The sequence below is a fragment of the Panicum hallii genome, chromosome 5, assembly GCF_002211085.1.
Source record: "Panicum hallii strain FIL2 chromosome 5, PHallii_v3.1, whole genome shotgun sequence".
NCBI lineage: Eukaryota > Viridiplantae > Streptophyta > Magnoliopsida > Poales > Poaceae > Panicum > Panicum hallii.
This window is the reverse complement of record NC_038046.1, coordinates 21,871,006-21,888,359: the sequence shown is the minus strand read 5'-3', so window position 1 is coordinate 21,888,359 and position 17,354 is coordinate 21,871,006. Positions and strand designations below refer to the sequence as shown.

The 17,354-nt window shown below is 47.1% G+C and overlaps 1 protein-coding gene across 2 annotated transcripts; it reads right to left on the bottom strand.

The window, feature by feature from the left end:
• Positions 1-13,868: 13,868 nt before the first annotated feature.
• LOC112894132 lies at positions 13,869-16,516 on the bottom strand. Of its 2 annotated transcripts, none has more exons than XM_025961748.1 (4): positions 16,140-16,516; positions 15,595-15,627; positions 15,187-15,259; positions 13,869-14,451 (listed from the first exon to the last, which is right to left on the bottom strand). In XM_025961748.1, the coding sequence occupies exons 1-4, from the start codon at positions 16,506-16,508 to the stop codon at positions 14,390-14,392; spliced, it is 537 nt and encodes a 178-aa protein (XP_025817533.1). In that variant the 5' UTR covers positions 16,509-16,516; the 3' UTR covers positions 13,869-14,389. The 2 variants fall into 2 exon arrangements, with proteins under 2 accessions (XP_025817533.1, XP_025817534.1); XM_025961749.1 differs by having other exon boundaries at positions 13,869-14,181.
• Positions 16,517-17,354: the final 838 nt, after the last annotated feature.

The following is a 17,354-nucleotide window of genomic DNA, read 5'->3' as shown; positions in this document are numbered from 1 at the left end:
CGTAAATGAATCATAAAGGAATTATTTTATTACAACCGAATCAAGAATCGGTTCAAGAGTTGCGGAAGCGTAAAAGAGATACATGAAAAGCTGGGCGCCACAGGGACGTCGACTGGGAGACAAACGCCTAGAAGTCGTCGAAGCCGCTGACGTAGTCCTCCACGTTGCCGGGCACTGAGCAGCAGTCAAAGATAGCCGAAATAGAACAGAAGAGTAGAGAGACAAGTGTGAGTACAAACTAGTACTCAACAAGTATAACACGAGCATAAGGCTCTAAGGTTAGCTGACTCAACTGCATTAGCTTTTAGTCTTGGCAAATTTTGTTAAAGCTAATTACTACAAGTGGATGAATTACCATAACCCAAATTGCATAAAGAATTAATCAGTATTAATTAAGAACTACTGAGAACCATCCAAACCACAACCACCCAGGGGAATCTCCCTCGTCAAAGGTTGATAACCCCACTAATCAGACGGAGGATCTGGGCCGCTCGTGACTGTGAGCACAGCTGATATATCAGTTTTACACTCTCGAGAGGTTGCACAACTTTACCCACAAGTCGTGAGCTACGCTAGTTGTTCATCACACTTCCTTAGGTGAGATGGCTAGCAAGCACACTAGGAGACCGTTACAAAGGATCACGTTGGTAAGGTGTAACCGCTAAGGATTCTGGATCAGCGACGATGGGGCCCACCTCCGGGGGTACAAGACACACAGCACAGACCAAGCCGGAGGAGCAGGGACCATTGAAGCTTACCACCCCTCTTGCCCACGCAGGTAAGTTACTCCCGAACCAACCCGACCTAATTAGTAAGTCAAGACCGTCCCATTCCAGTCTTGTGGTTGCGCGGTTGTCCCAGGTTGTCGCTCTATGAACCGGTCCTTATGGAGAGTGGCCAACCAAGCACTAAGCACCGTGCTGGCCCCCTAAACCATGTTTCTAACAAAACATCTTTTAAGGAGACGTGAGCCGCTCAAGCACACAGCACAGAGGGCCACTCTCAGAATTAAGTTGCATAAGACCATTAATCAATTAATTTAAAAGGACCAAGGGTGTTATAGCGCAGCAACCTAGCACAACTAACCACAATGCAACCCAAAGGATATATATAAAGGATATAAAGTGGCTAGGAAAGTCCTTATAGGCATACAGTATTAAAATGCAGTATGAAATTGTATTTAAAGAGTGATAGGAGGTTCATGTTATACTTGCCTTCCTCGTACTCTCCCGGCTGCTGCTCAGACTACTCGGAAGATGGCTGCTCCTGGTACTGCTCCAAAGGCTCCGCGTCTACTCACGATCATCAAACATAGTCCACACATACACACATGCACAAACAATAGCAAACTATAAGAAAACAGTACACCAATACAATAGAACAGCACATGAAACTAGCCTAGAACTATTCTACACGTTACAACGATCGCGTGGATATAAAGAACGCTTAAAATGGAGCTAAAACGCGAAAACTACACTTAAAACAAGATCCAGGGACCTATTTGTAAGAAAACAGGAAAACCAGGGGGGTTTTGTGTAAAAACTGAGGGCCAAAACCTAATTAAAGGTTAAACCTAGGGGCTATACTGCGAAAACTACAAAACTATGGTTGAAAAACAATTTTCTAGAAAGGCCAGGGGTCAAACAGGAAGAAAAAGGACCTGAATGCAAATACTTTTGCTCTACGGGGTGTACTGCGGGTTGAATCCTCAAAAAGGCAGGGGCTTCTTAACAAAAAGGCTGGTTGAAAGGGTATGATTTAATCTGGGCCCTCGGATCAGATCTGCACGGCCCAGATTAGAATCCATACGCGAAGGGGTACGGGATGATCTCAGCCTTTGGATCGAGATCGGACGGTCGGGAACGGATCTAGGTTTACAACTCGCGCGATCCACCGGATTTGAAATGGACGGCTGAGATCCCACCACGGTCGGGATCTAATCCGATGCGTCGGATCGACGATGGACGGCTCAGGTTGGATACACCCGCGAACCGGTATCTTACGATATTAGCCGCTGGATCGAGATCTAACCGTTGTGGCACGCCGGCCTCCGATCTAATCTTGATCGTCCGCCTCGGATCAAACGGCCAGGAGCAAAGGGGCGGAAGTGGGCGGTGATCTCTCGCCGGAGAAGAGGAGGCCGCGGCGGAGGCTCACCGGCGACGCGCGAACGGGCGGTTCCGTGGCCAAAAGACGACGAGATCCGGTCGGGGAGTGGGAAAAGGGCACGGGGAAGCCAATTGGGGCCAAAGGGGGCGGAGGCGGTGGCCGTAGCGGCCGGGCGACGGCGGCGTGCGGCTCGGGTGCTCCGGTGAGCGCGCGCGGCGGCGGTAGGGCGAGACCGGGGGAAAGGATGGGTCGGGAGGCTTCCTTACCCCACCGGGATGAGCTCCCGAGGCTTGAACGACGGCGGCGGCCGGCGAGGAGGCGGGACGGCGGCGGCCCGGGGCGCGCGGCGGCGGCGAGCGCGAGAGCTAGGGTTTCGGGGCGGCGGAGCACGGTGGTGGCTAAGGGGAAACCCTAGGGGAGGCGGCGCATTAAATAGGGGCCACGCGGCGCCTGGCGAGCGGGCCCGTGGCGGGGCGGCGCCGGGGTGCGGTCGAGCTCGAGTCCAGCTCGGTCGCGAGGAAGGCGATGACCCCGACAGGTGGGGTCATCCTGCCAGCGGCTGCGGGGGAGAGCGGGGAGGAAAGGGGCCGCGCGGCAGCTGGGCTGAGCGGCACGCGGAGGCCCACGCGGAAGGAAAAGAGGAGGGGTCGGACTGGGCCGAGGGAGCGCGTGGCAGCCCAGGCGAAGGAGACAGCTCGGAGAGCGTGGGCTGGGCCAAGAGGGGAAGTTCGGACGTGGTGGGCTGGGCGGCTTTGGGCCGGGGAAAAGGAGAGAGCAAGGGAAAAAGAGCCCGCGGCTGAGGAGGAAAAGAAGGGTTTTGGGCTGCTGCGTTGGCTGGTCCATTTCCCTTTCTTCTTTTTTCTTTTCTTTACTAATTCAAACTACTTCAAACAAACTATTTGAATTCAAACCAAAATTTGAATTCAACCCTACACACTCAATACAAATAAAATAATGCTGCAGCATGAATGCACAAACAAGTTGTTCTTAAAATAAATTTTATTTTCTTGTGTTATAAAATTACTTTAAATGCCACAAAATTAAGGAAAAACTCTGGAAATTTTATTTGAGCCAAAATAAATTCATTAAAATTAGGGAAATTTTCATTAGGGTGTTACAATTACTTTGGCAGAAGGATGATTCCTAAAGCAGTTGTCTTAACTGAGATGTGCTTAAGTGTTATTCTAGGTAACTAAGTGTGGTTATATCGACTCGACTACGTCAGCACAACAATTGAGTGACGTATAGCCGATTGGAGTGTGGTTAAGGGTATGTGACTGATAAGTATAATGCCGACCTCTCAGTCGATAAATCGACTGATAGAAGTGTGTGGATATGGATGGGGAAACTAAGGATTGATCGGCCGTGTTCGACCGACATGGAAAAGCAACCAAAATCGGCTTGGGTCGGCCGATGGTAAGAACCCTAAGATTGTGTGTGTTTCTCTGATACATCAACTCTGTGCAGTCGATGTAGGACAGACAAAAGAATTGTATCGACAGTAGCCGATACTAGAAAGGTAACAACCGTATCGACTAACCAGCCGATGGTAGGAATATCGACTGACAGCTGTTACACAGAAACATCCTAGACTCAAGGAAAACGGATGCGTAGCAGCTGAACTAATAGCCAACACTGAAGCATGGTCGCAGAGATGTATAAGCTAAGCAGCAACAACACATAAACTAATAGGGATCCTTTTACGAAAAGGATCTTAAGGAAACGGCAATCAAGACAAGGTTAAAGTCTTGATGGCAGGGATAAGAGCACTCATATGAAAGGATTAACTAAACATCACACATCTTTATTTAAGACATACATTCTATGGCTTATTTTTCAGCTATAACACAAGCATACAATATAAAGCACAATGAAACATTCATTCCCTAACATTTGACCTAGACAACACATCAAAGGCTTTTTCACTCAAGATTACAACATAAAACTTGTAGAGTTTGACTTAGGGTTTCCAACGAAACTGATTTTACATTTTTATGAACTTCCTACGAAAATCTATGAAATGTAGAAGTTCATCGATTTGAAATAAAGAAAACTCCGGAAACCTTACAGAAGACACCCTGGAACTTTCTAAAACGAAGCAATTAAGTCCCTGATCGGGGACAACAGAGAACAGGAAATTAACGACGATATTCCGGCAAAGGAATCGCCGGCATTAAGAAGATTCAGTGGATTAGGGCAAACCTTGATTATGGAGGAGAACAGACGGAAAGTGAATTCCCGTGGCGAACAGGATTAGCGAAGAGAAAAGCTCGATGAAAGGGTTCACGAGCTTTCCTGAGGTGTTGTGGTCTTGCTCGGATGATCGACGAGAGATAGGAGTTGTTGGGTGTCGTGGACTCCTGGGACGAGACGACAGAGCCGAATGGGTTCGCTATACCGACTTCTCCGCGAACCCTAGGGTTTTCCTGCTCACGAGCTGAGCCTTCTTTTGCTCACGCACATGTGACACTGAAACACGGCCGGCACACCCGTATGGTTTCCTGCAGGACTGCCGTGCTTGGTTGCATCGAGGTTCCACCGAGCTCGTCACGCCTAACTGCCGCCTTCGCTCCACAACTCCTTCTTCCGACTCGCCTCGCCAAACTCGTAGCTGCATCACTATCTGTGGCCTCCACCACCCTACGCTAAGCACTCGATGTGGTCAAACCCTAGAAGGAAACCCTAGACGCCATGCTGTTTGCGGACCAGCTGCTATCAAATCCGCGCTGCTGTTTCCGCCTCGACCACCTCGTGCTGCTGCTCCTCTTCCTCCTCATCTGTTGGACTGGCGTCGCCTCAGCCTTGTCGCGTCGCATCTGCACACTGTCTCAATATCCGCCCGATGGCGTCTTGCACCTTTGACGCTTCGCCCAACAGCACGACCCTCGCGTTCTCCAGCATCACGCGTATCGGCATTTCGTCGAGCACCTGAGCTGTGTTCTCGATATGGTCATCGCGTTCCTGCATCTCGCGCAACAGCTTTCCACCGTACTCCTCCTGCGCGTGCCGTTGCTCGGCACGTCGTTGCCCTGCACAGTTACTCCTTCTTCTTCTTCGGTTGCCGGATCCGCGCTTACTCCGGTCTTGCCACGTCACTTCCACGCACGCCCGAATCGCGTGCGTGCCGTAGTTGCTCGTCTGCACAGGAGGTCGCGGGGGAGTAAACCCAGGACGTCACCATCGTTTGACCCCGGGTGCCCGCACCGATTCGCGTAGAAGCCCTTCACTGCCGCGTCCTGCGCCGCCCGCGTGCCGCAACTCCTCCCGCGCTCTCCGTTCTAGTGCCTGCTCACGCCGCCAGCTCGGCGCCCGTTCACGCCGCTTGCCCCGCGCACGAGCCGCCACGCCAGCTCGCTTCCGCACGCGCGTTTGCTCCATGCCTCCCGAGCCGCGCGCCCACGCTCCGGCCGCCTAGGGCCGTGCTGCACAGCCCTGCGCCGGCCAAGCCACATCCGCTCTGCTCCGCCAGCCGCCCAACGCTCGCGCTACGCCGCAGCCACCCGCGCCACTCCTGCGCTCCGCCCGCGCGCACGCCTGCTCGCGCCGCGCGCCCTCCGGCGCTGCCGCCCGCTGGCCCTCACACCCGCTGCCTGCTGCAGCCGATCGGTCCACCTGCGCGACATCTGCTTCGGGCCCGCCGCTCCCTGTGCCTGCGCCTGCCGCGGCCTACCCAACGCCTGCCGAGCTGCCGCCGCTCGCCTGGAGCCGCCTGCTCTCGCGGCTGCGTGCGCGCCACGCCAGCGCGCGTCGCCCAGAGCCGCTCGAGCTGCGCGCTGCCGCGCGCGCTCACGCCTGCGCCCCGTGCCTGGGCCCAGTCGAGTCGCCCTCACGTGCCTGCTGCCGCAGCCGCCAGCGCCGTACCTCCCGCGCGCGCCTGCTCCTGGGCCCGCCTACCGCGCAGCGCCTCCGCTCCTCCGCGCTTGGGCCGAGCCGCCGCTTGCGCCTGCGCCGAGCCGGCGCCTGGGCGCCGCCCCGCTAGCGCTTCGCCCGCGAGCCGTCCGCGCCAGCCGAGCTAGCGCCGGACCTGAGCTGCTCGCGCTCACTTCCAGTGCCGAACCGGTGGAGGAGGAGAGAGAGGAGAGATAGGGATGGAGCAGAGAAGTGCTGCCAGTGAAGATTAGAAACGAAAGGGAAGCGTCAGGATAAGGAAGAGAAGAGAAGAAGAACAGATGGACTTTCCCCAAGGGCCTAAACGCAATTTCAGAAAACTGCAGGGACTTGTTTGTAAAGTAAAATTTCCCATCAATCTAAAACCCGAATGAAGAAATGCCCAAAACGAAAGTTGGAGAGTTTTTCAAACTCTACAACATTGCTTTAGGGCTCAAGTTCAAAAACTCAAAACTTATATTTTTACACGTGAATTTTTGAATAAAAGTCGGATTTGAATTGCTTTTGTCCTAAAAGTGTAATTTTAAAATATTCAGGACCTAAATGCAAGAATTTATGACACGTCATAATGATGGGATCGACTCGTCGTAATGAGTGGATAGACAATGTCATGATGACTTGCACTTTTATACTGTAGTCCTGAGTAATTTTGAAAGTTACTTTTGTAAATCAGAAACTTGCATAAAAGGACTTGTACTTTTATAAAATTACGTAAACACCCTTATTTTTACCATTTTACCCAAAATTTTTACACACTTCAACACACACATTTCAAATACAACTTTCAAATAAACATACATTTTTTTTACAAGGAATAATATAAGAAAAACATGTTTACCAAAACCACGTTTCACTTATTTCGAAATTACCCTAATCCAAATACATTTTACGAAAACAACCCTAGATTCTTCTGTAATTACAAAAATACCCCTTTTTCACTTGCACTTTAAATTTTCAAATGTTTCACATATACAAACAAACACATATTTCACACTAACAAAATATTTGCCTAGCATTACAAGTACACGAACTGTCACAGCCTTCCCCCCTAAAAAGAATCTCGTCCCGAGATTCGGACGAAAGACTCTTAAGGGAAGAGAAGCAAATCACCCATCAAAAGTGGCAAGAAAGCAATCACACCAGAGAGGATTAATGTTGATGATAAAAGTCGTTGGAGTATGACGAGATAAGTATGACGAGAGCATAGATCGATTGTACATGGATGAGTATGGCAAGATAAGAGAGAGAAAGGTGATCAAATTCTCATAGAGCTAAGATCACATCATGAGGACGATAAATGTCAGTGACATTCATCACAAAACTCATGGATAATCAGTAAGGATAGTATAAGAGATTGACAAAGTGATGTTTGAAATATTCTTGCTCAGAGTTTATTATCTGAATAATTTAAATGAGGTTGATTGCAAAACATGCCTATTTATATCGATGCAATCAAGGAATAATGACAAAATACTCCAACCATGAACGTGTTGCACTGTTTGAGATGTATGTTTGCAATGATGGTGCAATATGAGGATGGAGGATTCTATGCATAATCGAAATGGTGCATATGACACAATGCATTACCATGATGCTGACCAAATGATGCATACACCATGATGCAAGGATGATGATACTTGCAATGTATGCATATATGAAATACAAGAAGTATGATGCATACTATCATGAGTTGATGATGCATACGACTCGCACCCTGCAACCGTTTTCTCGTAACTAACACCTGGGTAGCTCTATATCCTTGGATGAAGATCAGAAGTTAGGACACTAGTAAGGTTGCATAAGAAGCGATTGTAGTGGGGTTACGTCACATATACCTAGTCACCAATGCGCCCCTAATGGCTCAATCATGTGACTGCAGCGCACATGAGGCCTTAGGTTCCGACACGGCATCATGGTCATGTGATTAAACACCACCACAAAAGAGGAATAGCAACCCTGTAGTGCCAACAGCAAAAAGAAAGACTTAAGAAACCGAAGATACACAAAATACACATAATCATCTTATGATCATAATACAAAAGTTATAGTATTTAACACAAGGATTCAAACTGGTTTGACATTTTTCTGAATTTTCTACAATTTTTTTACATATTTTTGAAGTTCACAGCTTTTGAATTGGGGGGCTCTGTAATTTTGCAGGGATACCCTTGGAACTTTTCAAATCATTCCAAATAGGCCCTTGGCCGGAGGAGGAAGAGGAACAGAGGGAAGGCGGCCGTGTTCCGGCGGAAAGGGCCACCGGCGGCGAGGAACGAGGGGAGGAGAAGTTCCAAGAGCTCACGGCGGTTCGATTGGACCACTTGTCGAGGGTAGGGATGGCCGGGAAGGAGGATCTCGATGGGAGCCCGAAGCGGCGGCGGAGGGGTCGATGGCGACGGCGATGCTCCGGCGACCAACGTCGGTGAAGGACCTGCGCGTGAGCTTTAGTGAGTCATGGGTGATGCACTAATGCATCCAATTGGAAATAAAAGCCACGGGATGGGGGCGACCGGCGGAGGCAGTGACGAGGGCGGCGGAGGAAAACGCCGGCGAGCGTCGGGAAGCCGGTGTGGTGCACTAGGGGACCGATTGAGGGGTCGTAGAGCTTCACGGGGTTGAAAGGAAGCTAGCTGAGGGGTTGTCGTGGTGCGGGGAGGGCTGTGGTGGGCTACCCACGACGGCCAGTGGGTTGCCGGAGTGGAGGAAGGGGGCGGCGGCGGTGTTCGGGGCTCGGGGTGTGCACAGCAAGGAAAAAGGGATGGAAATGGGTTAAGTGTTGTCTGCTGGTACTGCTGGGCAGAAGAGGGAGGGAAGAAAAGCAGGCACGAGCGCGGGACACGGCGGCGGCGAGGTGGCGGCCGGCAGCAGCTCGGGTGGCCGTGGCGCTCGCGGAAGAGGACAGCAGGGGAGGGGAGCAGGGCTGGGGAAGGGGAAGGGCGACGCGTGGAGGCCGCCCGAGCAGGAGGTGGCGCCGGCAAGGGGCTAGAGCGGCGGTGGGCGGCGCTGACAATCGGCGGTAGAGGGGGAACCAGAGCAGAGCAGAGGCGCCAGAGGAAGAAGAAGAGAGGGGGGTCTCTAGGGACTTAGTTGCAAAATACAGCCCAGGGACCTCACAGTAAAGCAAGATTTCCCACTGATCCAAAACCCTAATGAGAAAATGACCAAAATAGAAGTTGTAGAATTTTTCAAACCCTACAACATTGCTTTATGGTTCAAGTTCAAAAACCCAAAGTACAAAACTTTATTTTAAAATTTTGAACTAAAATCAAACTTACTAAAGTTTTATTCTTATTAAGGTAAATTTTATGTAGTTTTGGACATAATTGCAAGTTTTCATGTAATGTCATGATGACTTGCATTCTTATACTTTGACCCCTAGTAAACTTGGGAAGTTACTTTTGCACTTCAAATAATTTGCATAAAAGGACTTGTACTTTTGTAAAATTACATAAATACCCTTATTCTCATAACTTTACTTAAATTTCACACCATTCAAAACATACAAAATATTCTTCCTATTGGTTTGCTATATTTAACACTTAGGGTGTCACAGTGTGCTATCTTTATTTTTACCTATTTTAAAGTAAGAATTGATTCCTTAGATCCGTCGTACTAGCTGACCCTACCCACCCTACACGTCCATATTACTATGTTGATTCTAAAGTTTGAAGTTATTTATCACCCTGCCATGCACTGACATGCCGTCCGACTCGACTTCTCCGCAGATCTCATCCAGTTTTCAGTCCATCGGTCGTGCGCGTGCCCGATAGATCCTACCACCCTACTTTTCCTTGAGTAGCCGATAGCTAGAAGTCATGGGACTCGATCGAGGTGGACATGAATGTCTCCGCCACCATGAAACTCTTGGCGTGCGCACCGAGGAGCTTCAAACGTGAGACCAGGATTCGTGTCGCGGTGCGACCATACAGGCTGAGCACCTGGCAGAAGCAGAATGCATAGTAATTTTCGTTTGTTTACATGAATTATTAATCAATTTAAATTAACAGATTATAATAATTATTATTAGCTCTTTAAAATATACATAAATCTGACTGTTAAGCACGGGAGCGTCTACTACAAGAATTTACAAGAGTAAAGAAGCCATCAAGCTACGATATGCATCAAATCGAAACAAATTTAAACAAGTGCTGGCCTCTCTTGCACCTCTCGTGCTCCTCCTTTGTCTTGCACATGCACAGGTGCTGCAGCCTGAGTTGCGGGTTTAATTTGCAGCCACCTGCCGTCTACAGAAGTGGGTGATTGGTGGGGATTGGCTGAATGGGACAAGGTTAGATTTGCAAGGGAAAGTTGTATGACAAAAATTAGTAGGCTTTGGACAGTTAGTTGTTGCCAAAACATAGTCTCAATATTGCACATTCATCCTTAAGGCACCTTTTTATAGAGATAGTTGCTCAATAATGATGCCAACCTCCACTGGAAATCAAGTTATTTTCTTTATTAACTTTGAACCAATGGGAAAATTTTAATTAGTGAATTTGAAGATCAATTGTGAAATTAATTGTTGATTTGGGCCATTAAGAATAATCCCTTTTGACACAAAATCAAAAAACATAATAAGATCAAAGCCTCTTATATAATTAAGTCAACCTCAAACATAACGGATCAATTAAGGAATCAGTAAAAATTGTGCCTTTATATTTTAAGCTACAGATTAAACAACAATAATCGAGCCAGATATCTATCCTTCATAATCCGTAGCAACGCACGGGTATATTTGCAAGTTAATTAACATTCGGGCATATTACATGCATGGACTCTGGCTAAATTTTATAACAATCTGCAGATATATTTTTTCTTTCATTTCCTGTTCAGATTATATCAATCAATAGCTGAGTGCCACATATAGCAGCATGCTTGGCTAACTTCCGCAGAGTCCTTTTTTAATACCTTTTCGTACCAGTATACTATAATATATAAAGCTGAGCAAAATGGCCATTTGTTTGGGAATAGCAATGTTCCTCTGTTCGTTGTAGATTGTAGGTACGCTGCCAAACATGAGATATTTGAATCTTCATCCGTGCTTGAAAAGTTTTTGCCATAATGCGTCACTCTAACGAAATTTTTAATTTGTGAGTTGTCCAAGCGTGAACTCTTCATTCTATTCAATCATGGTGTCATATGATGATTTGCATCATCGCCAAAATCTTACAGGCTCAAATTTCTTTCAACAGGTCATGTGGACGAAGAACGCCGCCTGCACGGTCCCGCCTCCTCCGGTGCTGCAGAATCTGCGGTCGAAGGTGCTCGTAGCGTGGAGCGTCACGTTGAAGGCCGGCGGCGCCGTGGCATCCTCCCAACGAAAACTAGAGTAAGAGGATGTAACCAAACAAATTAAGTTGTCGTGGCTATGGTCAAGATGAATATCATAAGCGATTGGCAGTTGTCCCAGGCGCTGTTTGGCAAGTGCCTGCCATCGACACGGGAACGGGGGAGGAGAGGTTCATCATCATCCATGCATGGTGGGGATGTCGATCTTGAATTGGTCCTTGTTTTTCTGTTGTGTTTTGTTATGTTATACACATAGGCAGAGGCAGGTAACCAATACGTTATGGATTAGAAGTGTACGTAACTCCCTCCGTTTCCAAACCGAATACAAGAACAGATATCCCTTTTTATTTCTGCCATCATATCATCCTTGATAGCTTTTAATTCTTGCATTGATTCGTCGCGATTGTCGATCTTGTGCTGGTCCGCAACTAGATCAAGCGCCATGGCGACGGGCACGTTAGGGAACGAAACATGCGCATGACGCTCCTCCGTGCCTTGTTTCCTTGTGCATCGGTGGTCCGCTCATAGCTCTTATGATGACGCTCCCCGTGCGCCATGATCCCAGTTTCTCCGTCAGGGTGAGCGACGACGACCACGGCCTCCACCCGACGAGGAGCAGCCCGACCTCACACTCCTTGTCGACAACCACCAGTGCTTCACGGCTTGCAGGAAGTCACGGTCACGGTGTTCTATAGCGGCACCGTGGTCGTCGGATGAGCCGAGATGCCAGATTTTTGCGTCGACAAGTCACCAGTGAAAAAGAGCTATTGGTCTATAAGTACCGGTACCTGGTACTTTAAAAAAAAACTATTAGTTCACCTTAAAAGTATCGTTATGGACTATACCTACCACCTAGTACTAATGTGGCCGGAGGTATTACCACCCGGTACGTAGATCTTACCATCCAGGTATCAAAGGGCCTTCCACATGTTACAATATCTCTCTCCCAGTCACAACCGCTATGTAGGTGAAATGGTAAAAAATGTACGCGCAAGACAAGAGATATCGAGTTTGAGTTCCGGTTGCCGCATGCTCGTGTATTTCGCGCGACTTGTGATATGCGCGTGTGCGGATCTCTTCCCCAGTTTAGTATACTTCTTTAATAAAATTACTTCGATACCGGGTGAAACGGTACTGAAAAGGGATTTTAGTACCGAGTATTTTATCCGAGACTAAAAAGTTTCGATGCTGTAATACCGGTTGGAAAACCGTTACTGAATGTCTTTTCAACCGGTGTTGATGGGATGTTTTCCAGTAGCGAGTGGTTGTCGGTGGAGCTCAACGTGCCGCTGTCGCACGCCGACGTGGTGCTCACTGATGGGCTGCGCCGGCGCATGGCGGTGGAGCAGCGGTCGGCAGAATTGGAGCTTGGGGTGGAGATGAGGATGACTCATGCCATAAAACCCGAGCCCGAAGACCAAAATCCGAAAAACCCGAGCCCGAACCCATTCAGCCCATTACCCGATACCCGAACATGTTTCTCATGTTGCAATTGTCAAAACCCGAACTAATTTCGAGCTTTTCGGGTTTAGGGTCGCGGTACCCGAACTACCCGTTTAGCCCATAGTTTTTTTTCTTTCCATCACATCTCGCGAGTCGCGACTCCACCGCTCCACGGCCCAGCCCACATTCTGTGAGGGTGATATTCTATTAAGTTCATGTCCAAACTACCCATAATGTTGATGTTTTTGTTCAGATTTGCTGTTCAAATGCTGCTGTAATTTTGGTTCATATTTGAATAGTTCGGGTAGTACGGGCTACCCGAACCCAAACCCGAAGTTTTTGGGTACCCGAATTTTCGGGTAGTAGTCTGTGCAGGCTCATTTCGGGCTTAGGTTCTGAAAGCCCAAACTTTCAAAAGCCCGAATAACCCGACCCGAAAGTTCGGGTTAGCCCGAACGCCCGAAGTGACTTGGGCCTGCGATGAGTGCCACGAGAGCAAGTCGCGGCAGTCATGACAAGTGTGCAGCGTTAAGCCGGAGCAGGCCTGCGAACGCCTCCTGCCAACGCTCCTGCTGAGATAAAAGCCTTCCATCTATATGATTTTTCAAGGATTGGTGAGAGAAATATATAGCGATGACAATTCTCATATTAGAATTTTAGAACAACTACAACATATTTGCAAAGACAGTATAATTACATATTCACGAATAGAGAAATTGTTTGATGTACAATCAATTGAATTTAGTTGCCATTTCTGGAATTTTTAATTCTAATTTAACTATATGGAAACTGGTGTTAAAAAATTATATATTCTAATTTAATTCTTTTCTGACAAAGAAAGATATTCACGTTAAATTGTGTTTGATGTCGGAAAGTTTTCTAAAATAACGCCCACATATTTACAAGTAATTTTCTGAACGAAATTTGAGGTGGATATTTAAAATATAGTTTGGTAAGAACAAAATTTTAAAAAATATATAATAAATAATGTATAAACCAGTTCACAAGATCTTTATTGGACATTTGATCCTTCTTTCAAGAGACACTAGTTATATACCCATGCGTTGATACGAGTAAAAAAAATTCATCTATAAGCATCGATCTTTATCATATGAAATATTTTTAACCACAGGTAGCAATGGAGGAATGCACTATACATTAAATAGAAGTACAAATAATCGTCAATAAAAAAATGACTATTGAGCAATTCTGTTGCCTAGCATCCGATTTTTCAACCAATAAATTCAAGCGACTAACACAATATTTTATGACACCTGAGGTATGATCCTCAGTAGTAGCATGCTTGTAGCTTCAATCTTCTGCACCAACCCTTGGGCACCTAAATGTGGAAATAAATAAGAAAAACTTTGAAAACTTACCTCTCCAATTGGCCATCAGAGCATGGAGGCATATATGTGGTACCTCACTATCTCTCATCTCAAACATGGCAAACTGATGTTAAAAAAAAACCCTCTAGTCAGCTAACAAACAAAACTTGTAAGGATGTAACTACTAAATAAATGGTAAAAACTCATACAATCAATCACTCATATTTGGACATGGAAATATAAGAATCTAGTTGAGACAGTTTTAGATACTATCATAGCAAGTTCTGAAATTATCAGTTAATGGTAGTCTAGGATAACATTGTTTAGACAAGTCAAAGTTGAGTGCTGAAAAATATCCGGTATCTGTCCAGCCAAATGGTTGCTATTGAATGACCTGCAAATAAAATAATCTAGTTGAGACCGTTTGAGATAGTACCATAGCAAATTCTCAACTCACATACTCTTACAAAATACTCGGAACGTCCAGATGCAGTAATAATCAAAATATGTGATAGCTTTAGCTTGCATTATTTTGCCATATACAGTTACAACCAAAATGATACAGATCCTAATATTCAAGGAAGGAGATTAGACAAGGAAATAGACTAACATGCCAGGCGTATCTCCTGTACAACTAAACATGCTACTGACATTAACTAAGGCAATGTGGATATAGAAAATTATTGGCCCTGCCCATACATATAAGTACATCTGTTCTTCCGCACTCAAATAAAGAAGTCAACAGTTACCACTTATAATGGGAAAGGTTCAAAAATTTCTTCACATATCATCATCACAAACTAATAGGGAAGCAGGGTGATTTAGCCAAAGAAGAAATGCATCTCCAAGCACTGAAATGGCATAATAAACTCAGCAATATTTTCAGGCAGCACCTAGAACTCAAGTTTGATGTCCTCAGAAACACTGTAGATTTTCAGGCTTGATGATCTACTCAAACGACAAACAATCAAACTAAGGAAGGGATTATCCTAAAGTAATGCAGGATGGCAACGCAATTCAGACCTAGATTGCTTACCTAAACTAATGAAGCATGGACATTGATTACCAAAAGGGTTATTAGATGTTGAGGGAAGCTCTGGAACACAGAAACAAGTACAGAGGAGCATACCATATACAGTGCAATTCTGCTTTAGTTTATTCAGAAAAATTGATTTGCTCTGAGTTCTCTGCCCCCGACACCTCTGAAGAAAACAAATGACTGATTAGTACCCTTTGAGGGCTAATGCGAACATCAAAAAACAGATGTACGATGAATTGGGTGCAGTCCTTATATATAGTTTTAGATCTTTCAGTGCAAAACAAAAAAATATTTTTCCATTCAGAAAATCAAAGTGACACAATCAGTTAACACATGGAGATTTCTGCTAGTGACAGCCACATTGTCCTAGACATATACCAGCAATGCTTAATCAGGAAAGCTGAACAATATACGATTTAGTTAAATAGTGTACTGAGATGTCCATCAAAATGCTTCTTGAGGTACAGAAACAAAACAATGGTTCTGGAGTGTGTGTACCTTGCTGAATTGATCTTCCCTCGAACAATGGTCCTGTGAGGCATTCCATCGAACTTCTGGTGAGCAGTGTGCTTAGCAGGTGCATTTCGTACCAAGGAACTGTCACTGCATCTATCCACGAGATTGAAGCCATCTGTCGAATAGCTAATGGGCGTGTGCCCTCTTGAATGGGGCAGCACGCCTGCAACCCCTGGACCCATCTACATGAGGCCCTGGTCACCAAGCGGACTAACGGCAGGGCGTCTGGATGGAGACGGCACGACGGCGGCACCGTGGCGACGCTGGGGTCGACGCCGCAGAGGCGGCGTGGTGCTGCGGTGGGTGGTGGGGCTGCAGCGGTGACGTGGCTGTGGATCGACGACGCAGCGGCGGCGCGGTGGGATGGTTGGAAGACGCGACTGCGGCAGTGCGGGGCGACGGGGATGACGCAATGGCAAGTACGGCGAGCAGCTCGAGCAATCGGCCCCGATCTCGAGCGTCCCAGGACAGCAGTTTACATGTGAGGGAGGGAGAGGAGAGGGAGGGGAACTCAAAGGTGTGCTCACCAATGGCGGAGAGGGCCGGATTTGGCCGGAAAATCCGGCCGGCTTCGGAGCTGCTCCATGGTGGCGGCTCTGCACCGGCGGGGAGGCTGCGAGGACTTGCCAAATGAAGTAGAGGGGAAGGTAGGGGACGTCGGCGGGGAGACCACAGGCGGGAGGCGCCGCAGGGATGTCGGAGCGGGGCGAGGCCGCGAGCGCGCGGGAGGAGCCGGCGTCGTGCGTAGGGTGGCGGGGGAGGAGCTGGATTGCGAGCTCGCGACCGATTTTTCTTTCGCCGGTTGGGGTGGGACGGTGGGAGCGTAGGAGAGGCGGCGGCGGAAGGCAACGACGGGGAGGGGGGAGATCCGCCCGTGGCTCTGCCGGCAGAGCCATCGTGTGAGACGTGGACACTAAGCGCTTTTTAGTAGTATATAGAGATTGCGTCAGCCACATGGACCACACTCGCATGTTAGATGCGCAACAGACTCCCACTAGCTTGATAATACTTTCATTTTCGCTTCACATAAAAGTGTTAATCTAGCGGTGGTGATATGGACTCTAAAACCTTACTATATATGCTTGCGAGACTCAGGCAACTTGTGACTAATTAAACCCCTACGACTTTGCATGCACCCAGATAAGAGCAACCATGGGTCTAAATGGAACTGGACTAGGATTTCTAGTCAAGGGCTAGATTGGTGGGAGTGACTCCCGCTCGTCTGGTCGGCAAGAGTATACTTAATTTACAGGCTACTATCTCCATCCTGAAATATATAATTTGTAATATATGGTTTTTTATATTTTTATAACAGATTAAGTAGATGAGAAAATAACGCATGTATCTTTATTTAATGCTTTGTTTGGTTGTTATTTTGTTGATTTCATAGCCGGCTGGAAATAATTAGTTTTTGAAACACCCTATGATACCTTATATTGAGTATAAATTTTAAATCCATTAATACTTTATATTTTAGAATACTTTATATCTCAGGACGGAGCAAATAGTTTTGTATCCTCTATAACCGCGCTTATCTCGATCTGCTGCTACAACCTAAATCTTCTATCCAGCCAACAAGTGGACGACTCATTTTTTCTTTCTTTTTTGACATGCTAAAATAATTAGACATCTCGACTAAATCATTATCTTTTGATATTGATCCATGAAAATAACTTGGTATAGGTTAATAAAATAGCGATGTCTTAATATCAATCCAAGTCGTTATTATATACAATAATAAG